The sequence below is a fragment of the Pongo abelii genome, chromosome 22 (assembly GCF_028885655.2).
Source record: "Pongo abelii isolate AG06213 chromosome 22, NHGRI_mPonAbe1-v2.0_pri, whole genome shotgun sequence".
In the NCBI taxonomy this organism is placed as follows: domain Eukaryota; kingdom Metazoa; phylum Chordata; class Mammalia; order Primates; family Hominidae; genus Pongo; species Pongo abelii.
In genome coordinates, this window is record NC_072007.2 from 47,267,939 (window position 1) to 47,285,064 (window position 17,126).

The following is a 17,126-nucleotide window of genomic DNA, read 5'->3' on the forward strand; positions in this document are numbered from 1 at the left end:
CAGTGACCCTGTCACACAGAAGACTGGAAGTCATTTAAAATCAAAAATGACATTCTAATCCTCTGAATCTGATTTGTGAAGCTGCATCATATTGCCTTTTTTTCTAGGGCAATGCACTGCAGTATCAAATTTTATGATAGTAATGGGGTCAATTTAAATGGTGCAGCAAGCAGATTTGCTATGTAACTCGGAGAAATGGATCACAACAGTGCCAAATCAATTTTCTAGTACAAGTCTGTGCTCAGGGGTGGTAAAATTCACTCTTCAAAACTGAAATATGGCTCTAGGAAGTCGGGTTTTTAAGTGGATTTTCTGAGAATATGCAGTTACTATAGTTACGATATTTGCAGAGAAAAAGATAAGAGGAACATTTATTACGCCTCCAAAAGCTAATTCATGTGCTCTGCAGCACTGCAGGAAACCTGCTTGGGCTGTACGTGTTCATCTGTCCTAATGTCCAAATTCCTTAATTTTAAGCGTCTCTGCTTGAGTATTATCTTAAGAACAAGTGAGTCGGCTTTAGAATAGTAAAGAAACAAATATATACTCCCTGGAAAAAAATGTTTGGCCAGAAAATTCAAGAGACTTAGCTTCCAGGAGAACTGGAAAAAGACAAGGCATTACAAAATGAAAACAAAACAAAAAAGGAAATAATTCTCTATCTCAATAAAAAGATCCGTATAATAAAACAAAATCGATTACATTTATCTTGGGAACTCTTCTGGACAAAATATCTACATCCGCATAGTTTTCTCATTAGAGCATCAAATCCTTTAGGGCAAGGGAATGTTCATCTAACTCTAATGAAAACCTTTTCCCCTAAGGATTAAAAGATTTGGAGTCAATGATAAGGAATTCTGAAATAGTTTACCCGCTACCATTTGCTTAAACAAACAAAAAGCTAAAAGGAAAAAGAAGATGAGCCAAAGTATCTCCTAAGCAAGAAAAAGAAACTAGCATTTTCCTTTCATCCTCTTTCCATTTTTCCCCTACCTATGTATTAGTATGCCACAAATCTAAGTAGCTTCAATATTCTCTTATTTGAAGTTTTTCTTCAGCACTTTGAAGAGTGACAAAACATAAGAAAGGAATTGGGAACCTGAAGATGTTTTTAACACCAACTACCTTGGCAATCAACTGCAGTATTTCATCGCAGCGGTCACTGACATCTAGAATCACTACCCTGATGGTTTCAACTTCCTACCTTAAATAAAGACTCAATTATATTAACCAAGGGGTGCTCTAAGGCAAGAAAGCAGACTGATGTATTTGAGAAAGATCATTACTAGTAAAGAACAAAACGAGAATTTTCTGACTAAGCCTCAGTTAACCAGCAAGCTCATTTAACCCTGACAGCTGCCTTGTTCCTCCCTCACAAGTCTTTTGGTTAATCAGGGTATCCAAGAAAGCCCTGTACTAAACTAAACTTTCTGCTCACTATCAGCAAAAGCTCTCAGCCAATAGTCAAAAACAGCCTGCAGCACACGAACTCCTGAAACTTTTAAGCGTGTAGCTTTAAAAGACATATTCCCTCTCAAAGATACCCACAGATACCCAAAGATTACCAAATCCATGCTGCCCTGAGTACCTGGCAAAGAACAGCTTCTCCCCCGCAAGTTCCAAAAGGCACATGCACAATCATCCTGTCCTTGTCCTCATTCTCCAGGTGGCCCTGGAGCCTGCCGGGGCTGAGCCGGACAGGGCCTTCCTGGTACCTGCAGCCACTGCTCAAGACGCTGAGCTTCACCTCGCTCTGGTCAGCCTTGGAGAAAACCAAGTTCTGGACTGTCTTCTGCAGTGCACCCTTGCTTGTCACCTGAAAGCCACCAAAGGTGAAGAATGAAGACAGGCCCAACACCTTCCCTCCCTGAGAAAGATAGGCCATGAACTTCTGGTACAGGTCTTCGGGAATGGACTCCCTGGTAGCAATGACCAACAGCAGACAGTTTTCCATCCACGGGTCTCTGAGAGCACTGTCCTCCAGCAGGTGGTAGAGAATGTAACTGTCAATGTCCACACAGTCAGCCAGCACGGACCGGACCTCGTGGAACCGGCCGAGGGCTTCCTGGGAGTCGGAGCCCACATAGAGGAGGATGTTAGGTGCCTTTCCCGTGAGGTTGACTCTCCTCCCTTCTCTTTCGGGGGAGGTCTCATCAGCAGCACTCTCCAAACTGCTGCTATAATCGTAGGGAAGGTCTGGAATGTTCTCGGCAGATGCAAACTTGACTGACTCAATGGTGCTGTTCTCAAGTTCCAGACACTCGTGGCAACTAGACAGATGGAGGTGATAATGCTCAACGGGGCCCCCTCCCCTGTCACTGTCCCCAGCAGGCTCACTCCCAGAGGCACTGCCTCTCCTTTGTTTGGGTTCTTCACCAAGAGCCTTTGGGTCATCTCTGCCAACATGCTCCATACCGTCCTGCTCAGGCTTAATCTCAAGAGAAAGTTCAGGCTTCGGCTCTAGGATCTGGGCTTGCTTGTTTGAGGCCTGATCCTTAACTTCCTTCAGAGTGGAGTCCTGCAAGTGCACCGCTAAGGCACAAACAGGAGAGAGAGACAGAAAATTATTCAACACTTCTTGTGTGACACATAGCTCATCTCAAGAATCTCATCACCCTCTCTGCATTCTGGGACTTACATTCCAGGACAGCCTCTGGCATGGCTCCCACCTGCAACCCCCCTCAACCCGGGGGCATCCTTTGGAAACACTAACTGTTCCCACCTGAAGACCCCAAGTGAAATCAGCAGTTTGTCCAACATCTTTTATACCTATCGGAGAACCTAAGACCCTCTTACGGAATGGTGAAGAAAGTGAGATTCAGAGAGGTGCCTTTGCCTCCTTACTTACAGATTCTATTTCTTGGGTGCTATTCTCCTTTACAATAATGAAACTGAGCAATTAAAAGGACACATATCTAGAGTCTACCCCAGCACGTCCCAGTAAAATGTCACTCTCAGGACATGCCATAGGATCAATGGGAGAAGACTCTTCCCAGTATCTTGTCTCAGGGCTGGAACATAAGTTGACAATCACTAATTCAAAAACATTTATTGAGCACTTGCTACATGTCGGACATGGTATTAGAGACATGTACAAGGTGGTTCTGGATATTATGGGATTTACATAAACTTCCAAAGCTGATAAGGGACATTTATTTGCCCATGAGATGAAAGAAGACATTCATAGACATAAAAAGCCTGCTTTTAAGTCTAATTAAGGAAGAACAGTTTGTGTGTTTCCTGAAAAATGATTTGTCCCAAGAAATTGTGATACATATATTTTAAGTAAAAAGCGGTTTGATTTAGAACTTCATAGTAACACTAGCTATGCTTCCCACTCAATCAGAACTGTAGTCTAGACACTAGTTATACTGTATTAAACTATGTGAAATAAATATTATATGGGTTCCGAATTTGAACACCACCTCATGAGCAATGCAGTCATGAAACATTCTTGTTTAAGAAATTTAATAAGCACCGAAAATGTACCCTGCAGCCCCCCAAAAAAATCTTGACACATGCATGAATTGTATATTATTACAGTAAAATCAAACCTGTGGACTGAATTAAACTGCAACTAAGCATAGCCCTTATGTCATACCAGTAAGAGTGCTCAACGGTCCTTAAGCTAATAACTTATAGTGTCCCACTATCATAAAAACAGGGTCTCACTTTGTCACCCACGTGGGAATGCAGTGGCGTGATCATGGCTCACTGTAGCCTCAACCTCCCAGCTCAAGTGATCCTCCCATCTCAGCCTCCCAAGTAGCCGGGACCACAGGCATGCACCACCACACCCAGCTAATTTTTTTGTTTGTTTGTTTTTTTGGAGACAGGGGTCTATGCTGCTCAGGCTGGTCTCGAACTCCTGGGATCCAAGCGATCCTCCTGCCTCAGCCTTCCAAAGTGCTGGGATTACAGGCATGAGCCACTATGCCTGGCCAATAAAAACATTTTCTAAAGTTACTTACACACAATCTTTTGGGGTACCAGTCCATTATCCATGTGGAGTCTATCTTCCATGAACGCCACCCCCAGCTTGCTGAAGTTGTCCACACTTGCTTCAGCAATTAGCCGATAGGGATCCCCAGGTCTGCAAGCTAATGGCAAACAACAGTCTGACCACTTGACAATCTGAGAAAAAGCAGGAGAGGGAGGAGGTGAGAAAAGACAGGTTGAGATTTTTCTTCTCTAAAATAACCAGATACTTTATTTTTCCCTTGAGGCTCCTACCTCTAAATTACAGTCATTAATAACAAATTACTGGATATTACATTTTACTAATATCAGAGTTGTTTTGAATTCAGCATTCTCATCTCTACCTGACAACAGTGCTTACAAAACACTAAATATAACTCTCTCATTTAAAAGTAACTGAAGTCTCCACCTTTTTAAGGAATTAAAGGATAAAGGGACATTCCCCAGACACTGGAAAAACATCATGCTGCCCTTTAAAAACAGAGAAGAGGAGAGAACAAGTCCACAATACCCAATTACTTTCAATGTAACCTGTGGACCCGCTTTTCTCAAAGTGTGGTCCAAGACCAAGTGCAACTGACCTCCCAGGGAGCACACCAGACCTTCAGAGTCCCGAGCATGACTCCCTCCCTATCTGGTGCACTGGACTTTCTGGAATTGAAGTCCAGGAATCAGGATTTAAAACATGCTTCCCCTGTGGTTCCTGCACTCGAACTGTGAGAACAAAAAGACTCTCCAGACGGTTCCTTCCTGTAAGGAGGTTCACGTTCCTACCACAAGGGGGACAGAGAGAAAGAGAGCAGGCAAAACACCCCGCTTAGCCTTCCAGTTCTTACTACGGAAGACTGTGACACTGGGGCCTGGGACACCCATACTCTCTCTGAGGGTTCCCATGGAGAAGAGAGCATATGAGGTGAAGAGCCCGACGCTGCAGTCAGGGGTCTGAGGCCGAGTCAAAGGCAACTAATCATCACTGTCTGTCCTCGGGCAAGCTTCTGACCCTCACAGCAACCTAATTTGTAAAACAAGAATACTCTACTAAAAATACAAAAATTAGCCGGGTGTGGTGTCGCACACCTGTAGTCCCAGCTACTCGGGGGGCTGAGGCAGGAGAATCGCTTGAACCCAGGAGGCAGAGGTTGCAGTAAGCTGAGATCGCGCCACTGCACTCCAGCCTGGGTGACAGAGCAAGACTCCGTCTCAAAAAATAAATAAATAAATATAATTTAAAGGTTGGTTGTGTTCATGAGATCAAAGAGTATACGTAATGCCCCCAGTAGAAAGCTTAGATTGACTAGAATAAAGTACTCAATTACTGACAGCTGCTTTTATTAGCTGTCACAAATGTGGCTTTAAAAGCAGCAGTGAGCAGCACAGTCTTTTTCTAAGATGCCATGAATGATTCCTCTACTTCCTAAAGATACCTTCTCAGGGACACACTGCCCCGAATTTCATAATTATATATAAATAATTTTTTATTCCATTTTTATTTATTTGTATTTATTTATTTTTTGAGATGAATACTCGCTCTATCACCCAGGCTGGTCTTGAACTCCTGGCCTTGAGTACTTCTCCTGCCTCAGCCTCCCGAGTAGCTGGGACAACAGGCTTGGGCCACCACACTTGGCTTGAATTCTATTTTAGATATTGGTGGGCTAGGATTTTAGAACTAACTCCTCCTAAAAACTATTTTTTAAATGCTGGATAAAATAAATGAATAAAGCATTACCTTAAAAGTCTGGAAGAACTGACTAGATAATAGTGAACTTCCAGGCCAAGTGTGGGATAAATCCTGAACCTACAGAGGAAAGGGATATTCCCGCAAGACACGCCACTTCTGCCCCCAGGGTCCTTGCTCATCCAAGCAACTTGGGTTTCAAAAGTCAACGTCCAACTGGCATAAGCACAGACATATAGAGATATGGTTTGGCTGGGTCCCCACCCAAATCTCAACTCGAACTGTAATCCCCATGTGTCAAGGGAGGGACCTGGTGGGAGGTGACAGGATCCTGGGGGCGGATTCCCCCATGCTGTTCTCGTGATAGTGAGTTCTCATGAGATCTGATACTTTTGAAGTGTTTGGGCCAGGCACAGTGGTTCATGCCTGTAATCCCAGCATTTTGGGAGGCCGAGGTGGGCGGATCACCTGAGCTCAGGAGTTCATGACCAGCCTGGGCAACATGGTAAAACCCCGTCTCTACTAAAAATACAAAAATTATCCAGGCGTTGTGGTGGGTGCCTATAATCCCAGCTATTCAGGAGGTAGAGGCAGGAGAATCGCTTAAACCCAGGAATTGGAGATTGCAGTGAGCCGAGATCATGCCATTGCACTCCAGCCTGGGTGACAGAGCAAGACTCTGTCTCAATCAATCAATCAATAAAGTGTTTGGTAGTTTCCTCTCTGTCTCTGTCTCTCGCCTGCCACCATGTAAGACATACCTTGCTTCCCCCTTTGCCTTCTGCCATGATGGGAAATTTCCTGAGGCTTCTCCAGCCTTGAAGAACTGTGAGTCAATTAAACCTCTTACCTTTAAAAATTACCCAGTCTTGGGCAGTTCTTTCTAGCAGTGTGAAAACAGACTAACACATATAGACCAAGAGAACAGAGCTGACAGTATAGAAATAAACACAGATTCATGGACAACTAAATTTGGACAAGAGTGCCAAGACAACTCAATAAGGAAATAATAGTCTTTTCAACGAATGGTACTGGTACAACTACATAATGACGTGTAAAAGAATGAACATAGGCCGGGCGTGGTGGCTCATGCCTGTAATCCCAACACTTTGGGAGGCCGAGGCAGGCAGACCACCAGGAGTTCGAGACCAGCCTGACAAACATGGTAAAACTCCATCTCTACTAAAAATACAAAAATTGGCTGGGCGCAGTGTCTCACGCCTGTAACCCCAGCCCTTTGGGAGGCCAACGCAGGTGGACTGCCTGAGGTCAGGCGCTCGAGACCAGCCTGGCCAACATAGTGAAACCCTGTCTCTACTAAAAAATACAAAAAATTAGCTGGGCGTGGTGGCAGGTGCCTGTAATCCCAGCTACTCAGGAGGCTAAGGCAGGAGAACCACTTGAACCCGGGAGGCAGAGGTTGCAGTGAGCCGAGATCGCACCATTGCACTCCAGCCTGGACAATGAGAGCGAAACTGTCTCAAAAAAAAAAAAAAAATACAAAATACAAAATTTAGCTAAGTGGGAGCAGGCGCCTGTAATCCCAGCTACTCAGGAGGCTGAAGGTAAGAGAATTGCTTGAACCCAGGAGGCAGAGGTTGCAGTGAGCCAACACTCCAGCCTGGCACTCCAGCCTGGGCACTCCAGCTTGGCGACAGTCTCAAAAAAAACCTATTAAACTTTAAAAGGCTCAGATTTGCATTAAATTGATACAGAAAAAGAAAAAAAACACAGATAGGGAAGTGTTAAAGACCTCTTTTAGAAAAAGGAGAAATGGGCCAGGCTCAGTGGCTCACGCCTGCAATCCCGCCCGGGAGGTGGAGGTTGTGGTGAGCTGAGATTGCGCCATTGCAGTCCAGCCTGGGTGACAGAGCGAGACTCCATCTCAAAAAAAAAAAAAAAAAAAAAAAAGTATGAAGATAAACTTCTTCCTCACACCATGCAAACCACGTACAAAAATTTACTCAAACTGGATCAAAGACCTCAATATAAGAGCTAAAACTACAAAATTCAGAGAAGAAAACACAGGCATAAATTGTCATGACTTTTGATCAACCAATGGCTTCTTAGATAAGACACCAAAAACACAAGCAACAAAAGAAGAAACAGATAAATTAGACTTCATCAAACATTTTTGTGCTTCCAAAGATATCAAAGACAACACAAAAAAATAGGAGAAAGCATTGGCAAATCATATAAGAACTCCTACAACTCAACAATAAAAGAAAATCCAATTTAAAAATGGGCAAAGGATGTAAACGTTATTTCTCCAAAGAAAATATACAAACGACCGGCTGGGCGCAGTGGCTCACGCCTGTAATCCCAAGCACTTTGGGAGGCTAAGGTGGGCGGATCACAAGGTCAGGAAATCAAGACCATCCTGGCTAACATGGTGAAACCCCATCTCTACTAAAAATACAAAAAAAAAAAATTAGCTAGGCATGGTGGCGGGCACCTGTAGTCCCAGCTACTAGGGAGGCTGAGGCAGGAGAATGGCGTGAACCCCGGAGGCGGAGTTTGCAGTGAGCCAAGTTTGTGCCACTGCACACCAGCCTGGGTGACAGAGCGAGACTCCATCTTAAAAAAAAAAAAAAGAAAGAAAAGAAAATATACAAATGCCCAATGAGCACAAGAAACGCTGCTCAACAACATCAGTCACTAAGGAAATGCATCTCAAAACCACAGTGAGATGCAACGTCATACCCACTAGGATGGCTGGAATCAAAAAAGATACCAACAAGGACAAGGAAAAACTGGAACTCTAATACATTGCTGGTAGAAATGAAAGTGCTGCAGCTGCCTTGGAAGAGTTTGGGAGTTCCTCAAAGAGTTAAACATAGAGTTACCATATGATCCAGTAATTCTACTCCCCAGTATATACCTAAGACAACTGGACCTGAACATAAGAACACATCTAGATTAGGCTCAGAGGATCTTCCCAAAGGCAAGCCCCAGAGGCCTTCACAAAAGAAACAAACTTCGTTCACTGAGAACAACTGAAAGATCTGAACTTGTTCAATAAGAACGCATACCCAAACCCCAGCCTTCAGAAAGATATGGTCTCCAAAATGGAAATAGATCCAAAAGTACTGTAGGTTTGGCTCAAAAACCTTGGAGCAAAACTCAAGAAAGCCAAATGTAAGCATATTTGGCAAAAACAAGAAGCTCAACAACAGCAAATATCTGAGAATGGGGCTGGGGGCGGTGGCTCACTCCTGTAATCCCAGCACTTTGCCGGGCTGAGGCAGAAGGATCAGGAATTCAAGACCAACCTGGGCAACACGGCAAAACCCTGTCTCTACGAAAAACTACAAAAAATAGCCAGGTGTGGTGATGGGCACCTGTAGTCCCTGCTACTCGGGAGGCTGAGGTGGGAGGATCACTTGAGCCTGGGAAGTTGAGGCTGCAGTGAGCTGTGATCATGCCACTACACTCCAGCCTGGGCAACAGAGTGAGGCCCTGTCTAAAAAAAAAAAAAAAAAATCTGAGGGTAGAGTCAAGACCAGTCCTTCTCAGGGAAATATGGACACACTACCCACATCCCCAAATGAGGCCCATCCTAGAGTTTACACAGATCATCATGCACCCTCATTCCAACTCCACTTAGGCCCCAGCGGTAGGGACCCTATAGACCACTCCAGAGGCCCCAAAATAGTTCATTTTGGCTGCTGCCACGATCTGAACATATACCGCTTCTAGACACTTCAGAATCCCAAGTTCATTCTCCAAGCTTCCATTTTAATTCTTTTGGTTCCTCATCTCGACAAAATAGGGAGAGACGTCAGACACAAAAGGTCACATATTGTAATGGTTTATGATGATTCTCATACAAAAGAACGCTTTTCAGCAGTAAGAAACAAACTTGAGATATACACAACATGGATGGATTTCAAAAACATTATGTTGAGTGGAAAAAAAAGACGCCAAAGGATACATGCTGTATAATTCCATTTCTATGAATTCCTAGAACAGGAGAAACTAATTTACCATGTCAAAAAGATTAGTGGCCCAAGTAGAAAGAACTGAATAGAATGAGGCGCAAGACAAATGTATTGGGGTGATGGTAATGTTTCATGTCTTAATTACCTAGGCAGTTACCTAGGTGTATAAATTCATCAAAACACATAGAACTGTGCATCTAAAATCTGTGCATTTTATTTTATATAAATTATACCTCAATTAAAAATTAATAAACAACAAAACTAGTAACGACAATTTCTTTTCCTGCTTGTTTTGATTTTGGTTTTTTTAATTGTTGTTGTTCCATTTGTTCAGCTAATAAGATTTAGTCAGCATCAATAAGTGGACAGTTGGCTTATGTTTCTACATCCTGTTTTTTGGTCACCTCCCTCCATCATCATACTTGAATGACCTCGTCAAGCTCCCTTCATTCATTTTGGCTCTCCCCAAGACGTTCTTCATGTAGTCACCAGGGTAATGTTATTATTCCTTTAAAAATGTTGCACTATTCCTTGGCCTGGCGCGGTGGCTCACGCCTGTAATCCCAACACTTTGGGAGGCCAAGGCAGGTGGATCACGAGGTCAGGAGATCAAGACCATCCTCGTTAACGGTGAAACCTTGTCTCTACTAAAAATACAAAAAATTAGCCAGGCATGGTGACAGGCGCCTGTAGTCCCAACTACTCAGGAGGCTGAGGCAGGAGAATGGCGTGAACCCGGGAGGCGGAGCTTGCAGTGAGCCAAGATCGCACCACTGTACTCCAGCCTGGGCGACAGAGCGAGACTCCGTCTCAAAAAAAAAAAAAAAATGTTGCACTACTCCTCTGCTTAAAATCCTTCCATGAATACGTTCTGAAGATATACTGTATGTCATGGAGACTACGGGTTTTGGTTTTTGTGTGTGTGTGTCTCAAAGAAAAAACCACATCATATGTTATACCCCATAAATACATACAACTAAAAAAATACTTTCATGGCCATTTTTCATCATTCAGGAAAAAAAATATGCCCACACATAAAGCTTGTATGCAAATGTTCACAGCAGCATTATTCACAATAGTCAAAAGGTAGAAACAACCCAAATGTCCATCAGTAGATGAACAGATAAATAAAATGTATATATCTATACAAAGAACTATTATTCAACCATAAAAAGGAATGAACTACTGATGCATGTTACAACATGGATGAATGTTGAATACATTCGTTAAGTGAAAGAAGCCAACAACTAAAGGTCATGTATTCTGTGAGGCTATTTACATGAAGTATCTAAAATAGGCAAATCTAGAGTCAGAAAGTAGATTCGCGGTTGCCAGGAGCTGAGGTGTCAGGAGCAGACAGTGAATGCTGACAAGTGTGTGGTTTCTTTCTGGTGTGCTGAAAATGTTTTAGAATTAGATAATGCTGATGATTGCACAACTTTGTGAATATACTAAAAACTACCGAATTGTCTTTCAAGGGTGAGTTTCATGTGAATTATATCTCAATTTTTTAAAACAAAAAGAAGAGTCCAGGCAGTTTGTTTGTCTCTACACTCTTCCAGCACAGCCTAGTCAGTAAATGGACTCTAGAGTCCAACTTCCCAAACTTCAATCCTGGCTCCTCTGGTTAAGGACGTGTGACCTGAGCAAGCTACTCAAATTCCCCATGCTTCAATGTCCTGTCTATAAGGCAGAGATAAGAGCACCTACCTTGCAAGGTTTCTGGGAGCACTAAAAGGGATCATCCATAAAGTGCCTGGACCACAAGGGTGCTCTTACGGTTCCAAAATACAGAGTCCTTTAGAGCAAGTAACTTCATGAGAAACCACATCATCCCTAGTGGGCAAAAACCGAACTTGGCAGGGAATGGGGAGGTGAAAAAAATCTTACACATTACAACAGTCTGTGGCCCTCCAAGGCTCAATCCTATCCCACAACTTTTTTTTTTTTTTTTTTTGAGACAGGGTTACTTTATCACCCAGGCTGGAGTGATGCAATCATGGCTTATTGCAGCCTCAACTTCCTGGGCTCCAGCAATCCTCCCAACTCAGCCTCCCGAGTAGCTGGGATGACAGGTATGCACCACTATGACGGGCTAATTTTTGTATTTTTTGTAGAGATGGGATTTCACTATGTTGCCCAGGCTGGTCTCAAACTCCTGAGCTCAAGCAATCTTCCTGCCTCAACCTCCCAAAGTGGTGGGATTACAGGCGTGAGCCACCATGTCCGGCCCCCCACAACAAAATCTTATTCCTTAGTAGCTCATTTATCTTCTCAGAGTGAACTTGAATTTAATTATTCTCCTTGGAAAAACAATCATGAAAAAAAAAAAACTTGAGAAACATTGCCTTTGAGGGGAAAAGAATAAACGCAGGCCTTTATGGCCAACTCACTAACCTGTGTGGAATATTTGGACAAAGAGAAACTCCAGAATTTTCATTTAGCTCTACTTGTAGCTTTCCCTCCACTTTATCACCTACTTCTCCCACCTCCTCGCAGACACACAGCCAAGGGAAGCAGAATTCACCTGGAGGGTCAGGCCCACCCAATGTTTCAGCAGAGTTCTACATTTCAGAAATGACATCTTTGATTCAGGACAGAGAGTCCATTGATTTCAGCTTTGGGGATGGGGGAAAGGAGGTCAGTTCAGGAAGATGAGAAGATAAACTAACACCGTGGCAGGGCAGACTTCTGGGATGAAGGTGCATGGGAAACATGGAAACAAACAGGGCAACCTCCTGCAGGAAGCTAAAGGCACCATTGTCCTCAGAGCAATCGAAGGAGGAGGAGAACCGCTCAGCCAGTGGAGACTCAACCCAGAATTTAGCTGTAAAAACATTGATTTAGCCCCCTGCGGTAGCAGGCACTGGCAGTGTAAAAGGAGCCAATGATGAAATTCCCACAAACCTCTGAGGAGGAACGAGGCAGGAGATAAACAAAGGAAGAGGAAGGACCGGAAGAGCCCAAAGAACAATACATCCACACATCCCGGATCAAGTTTCTCCACTCTGCCAACTGTTTCCTCACCTAAGTGCATTTCCGTTTTCTAGGAGCGTGGTCCATGAGCCATGGACCATGCAAACGCCTTCAAGCAGCGCTGGGTGCTCCGATCAAAGCAGAACCGCGCTGTCACTGATACGTCGTCCAGGGTGTTTGCCTTCCAGTGGATAAAGGCAAACAGGACACTTTAAATTTGCACTTCAGGATGGAAACAAAGGCATGGAAAAGAGAAGGGAAGTCAAGCAAAAGGCTTACTCCCAAAGATCAAAGCTAAGGAAGCCCTGGCTGTCCCTAAACAAAGGAGTTTCCTCCTATAATAGCAGCCAGCAGAAATCTGTTAAGTAACTAAAGCTCTTGACTTGATGTTACAATGTATGGCAGCAGGCAACGCATATCTTCTCTGCTCAACTTAAAACTCACATCCAGGAAGCAGTCCAGGAGTGAAAGACCCCAGGTTAAACTAGCACAGGTGGCCCTGCCCAACAGGGGCATTGGCAGGCAGCAGCTCTGCAGCCAGTGGGGAACAGAAATCTCGACAACCCACTGGTACCCAGAGTCAGATCACGGATGCTGCTAATTTTTCTGACTCTTGTTTCTCCTCTTCCAAATCATCTTAATTCAACGTGAAATTGTTAAAAAGTTCTAGTAACACATTGGATGGAGGAGGGCTGCAAACGCAGAGGTAAAGAATTTGAAAATACAGGGCCGGGCACGGTGGCTCACACCTGTAATCCCAGCACTTTGGGAGGCCGAGACAGGTGGATCAAGAGGTCAGGAATTCGAAACCAGCCTGGCTGGCATGGTGAGACCCCCGTCTCTACTAAAAATGCAAAAATTAGCCGGGTATGGTAGCACGCGCCTGTAGTCCCAGCTACTCAGGATGTCGAGGCAGGAGAATCACTTGAACCCAGTAGGCAGAGGTTGTGGTGAGTCGAGACCGCACCACTGCACTCCAGCATGGGCAACAGAGCGACACTCCATCTAGAAAAAAAAAAAAAAAAGAATTTGAAAATACAAGACTAAAGGGAAGAGGTTATTTTTAACTTTTGGCTATCCTTGCTGTCTTTTGTGTTTGGAAATAGAGAGGATAAAGGAGAGCTACAAAATTGACTTTCACTTGATATTATGTAAAAAGACAGGCCAGGTGCGGTGGCTCATGCCTGTAATCCCAGCACTTGGGGAGGCCAAGGCAGGAAGGATCGCTTAAGCCCAGGAGTTCAAGACCAGTCTGGGCAACAAGGCGAAACCCCATCTCTACTAAAAACAAAAGACTAGCTGGGTGTGGTGGCATGCACCTGTATTCCCAGCTACTTGGGAGGATTAGGTGGGAGGATGGATTGAGCCCAGGAAGTAAAGGCTGCAGTGAGTCGTGATCATGCCACTGCACTCCAGCCCGGATGACAGAATGAGACCCTGTCTCAAAAAAAAAAAAAGACAATATGCCCTATGGCACTTTTAAGAGAACGGTATTGGAAAATCAAGTAACAGTGTAAGAGTTATCACAAAGTCACTGCAAGCAGGAGCTGAAACGGTCAACTGACCCACGTGGAGCTGAAAAGAGGAACTGTGAAACCATGACTGACCAGATGCTCAGGGAAAGGGCGGGTCTCGCTAAATAACTGAGAAAGTAATACAAATATTATGAGAATAAATACCTTTGTTGCCACACAGAAGAGTGTTATTATTATGTTCTGTAGATGGCCGATACACCGCCGAGGCCTGCTAAGGTGTGCTGCATTCACATCCACGGTTACTTCCCACCTCATCCCCCCATTCCACTGATGTAAGCTGAGGAAGAAGAGGAGTTTTAAGATGTATCCCAAGTGGTTTAGTTATCCACTGATGTGTAACAAACTACCCCAAAATTCAGTGGCTTAAAACTAATCATTTATTTTGCTCACGAATCTCAATTTGGACAGGACTGGGCAGAAACAGCTTAACTCTGCTCCATGTGGCATCAGGTAGAGTGACTCAACCAGGGCTGGATGACCTACTTTCAAGATGCCTCTGTCACTGAGCTGGAGCTGCCTGTCAGCTGGGAGCCCAGCCAGGGCTGTCCACGAAGAGCCACATGTCCTTCTCCTTCATGTGGATCTCGCCACAGGGCAGCTTGCGCTTCCTCACAGTATGGGAGCTGGACTCCCAGATGGCATGTTCCAAGAGCCCAGATGGAGGCTCCAAGGTTTCTTATGATCTGGCCTGAGAATTTTCAGAATGTCACTTCTACCATATCCCAATGGACACACAAATCACTAAGGTCAGTTCAGATTCAAGGGAGGGGGAAGTGACTCCACCTCTCAATAGGAGGAAAGAATTTGCAGCCATCTTCAATGTGCTGCAACAAGTTTGTGCCAGCAATTAGTCTTCCCCTTCTGCATGAGAATGACATGTCCCTAAACAGCCATGCTCCTTTGGCCCAGGACCCTGCACAAGAGAGATGTAGAGAGCAGAGAGCTCAAAGCAGAGTCACAGCTGGAAACAGCAGCCGCGAATCTGCTGAACATGAGTAACATACCCAAGAAACTAGGATTCACTGTTAGAAGCCACTGGGATTCTAAGCTTATCTGTTACTTCAGCAATCTGATTAACACAATGCACAAAACTGCATTCCTGACAACAGCCCTCTAAGCCCTTCCTGCTACATTCCCCATCTGCACAAGTGACCCACCACCCACCCACAGGCCATCACCTCCTAACCAATATGGACATGTCTCTATCTCAGCGTTCCTACTCCCAACACTCATCAAGCCCATTATCTTTTCCCACATGGCCTACAATCTGTTCCAGGTTAGCTCCCCTCCGATCCCTTCTGCAATCTGCCTGAATTGCGACCTTCCTAAAGTGCAAATCTGATCATTCTGCTTTAAAAAAAAAAAAAAAATGGTTTTAGCCTACTGTCCCTGGGATCAAGTCCAAATTCCTGGTTAACACATATAAGCCTTGTTTGATTTATGTATTATGTCCATTTGCCATCCAATTTGAGTATATTCAATTCTGCTACATAGAAAACAAGAAAACAAATAGCATGGATGAAACTCATAGTGAGTCCAAAGCTTGTAAGACACGCTCAAGACAGACAAAATAAGTGGAAGATACGTGCATTGAAAATAGATAAAAAGGACAAAACCAAAGAGTGTTAGTCCTAGGCAGAAAGTCACGGGAGAACCAATCTTTTTTTTTTTTTTTTTTTTAGAGAAAGATAGGGTCTCACAGCTTTGTCACCCAGCCTAGAGTTCAATAGTGCAATCAGGACTCATTGCAGCCTCGACCTCCTGGGCTCAAGCAATCCTCCCACCTCAGCCTCCCAAGTAGATGGGACCAAAGGCATACGCTACCATGCCTGGCTAATTTTTTTTTTTAATTTCTTGTAGAGATAGCGTCTTGCTGTGCTGCCCAGGCTGACCAGGGCCAATCTTATGAAATCTTAAATATTGGTAAGACACAAACTATGCCACTTGACAGTTATGTCATCCTTAATTTGCCCACCCATCTTGACCCCATTTATATACTGTCTAGAAACACATTAAAAAACACACACAGCATCTCAGCAGGTCTCTGGTAAGCCACAGCTATTGCAGACATATATACCCAAATATCTCCAACAAAGCACCTTCCACCTTCTGGGCCCTTGTGTAACTTCAGCTCTAGTCCTTGTGCTGACACCATTGTCAGGGAAGGCTGATGCAGCAGAGACAGGACTCCATGTATAAACATCGCATGGCCCAGGATTCAGATTGTGCTCCTTCCATTTCATAGGCACCTGATCCTAAGTGTTAACCGATCCCAGAACTCTCCCCTTATTTCTTGCCGCATGTTTTGAATTGATGTGATAAACAATGTGATTCGAGCATCTTAACTCAGCCTATGAGCCTCTCTATTCTGAGACTGCTGGAATAGGCTGCTTGGCCATGTTCTTGGAAGCTACTACATCAAGGTAATTTCCCACACAACATTCCAGCCCCTGCTTTCCCCTCTGGCCTTATCTAGGGCCATTCCCCAACTCAGGTGAATGCAGACTCCAAATGTACTGAGCTGTGTGCAGTGGCCACGTGCAAATGCTTTCTGTACATCTGCACATGCTGTCCTACCTGGGAAGTCCTTTCCTCCTTTCACCTATTTTTACCTTAACAGACATCATCTGCCCTGGAAAGTCCTTCCTGACCTCACGCATCTAGGTAGGCCCCCCCACCCATAATCCCTACCCATGCCTTCTATAGTACTTAACATGGTGACCTTTAATTGTTCATTTACTTAGCTCTCTACTCTCCCACACTGTGAGCTCCTTACAAACAGGGAATGTCATCTCTGAATGAATCTTTCATCTCCATGTAACACATGCCTCCAACCCTACCTAGCACACAATCTGGCATATAACAGGCACTCAATAAACCTTCAATGAATGCCTTGATCAAATACAAGGAACATAAGCAAATTTCCTGTGAAAAAAAAGAATTGTATTAAGTTCTTTGGGTCAACAATTCTTACTAAATGCAATTGCTAATATAAGTATGGAAAATATTGAAAACTGA

At 44.1% G+C, this 17,126-nt stretch overlaps 1 protein-coding gene across 11 annotated transcripts in view; it reads right to left on the reverse strand.

The window, feature by feature from the left end:
* HLCS (holocarboxylase synthetase) overlaps window positions 1-17,126 on the reverse strand; it is a 241,658-nt gene that overhangs the window by 186,181 nt on the left and 38,351 nt on the right. For 8 of the 11 annotated variants that reach the window (XM_054542491.2, XM_024239465.3, XM_024239462.3 and 5 more), the window contains 2 exons: window positions 3,972-4,134; window positions 1,589-2,532 (listed from right to left, as the gene is read on the reverse strand). In XM_054542491.2, coding sequence (XP_054398466.2) covers window positions 1,589-2,532; window positions 3,972-4,023 — 996 coding nt within the window. In that variant the 5' untranslated portion in view covers window positions 4,024-4,134. Of the gene's footprint in view, window positions 1-1,588; window positions 2,533-3,971; window positions 4,135-14,252; window positions 14,386-17,126 lie in introns of all 11 variants that reach the window. The other 3 variants (XM_024239463.3, XM_054542488.2, XM_063720883.1) reach the window with 1 other exon arrangement.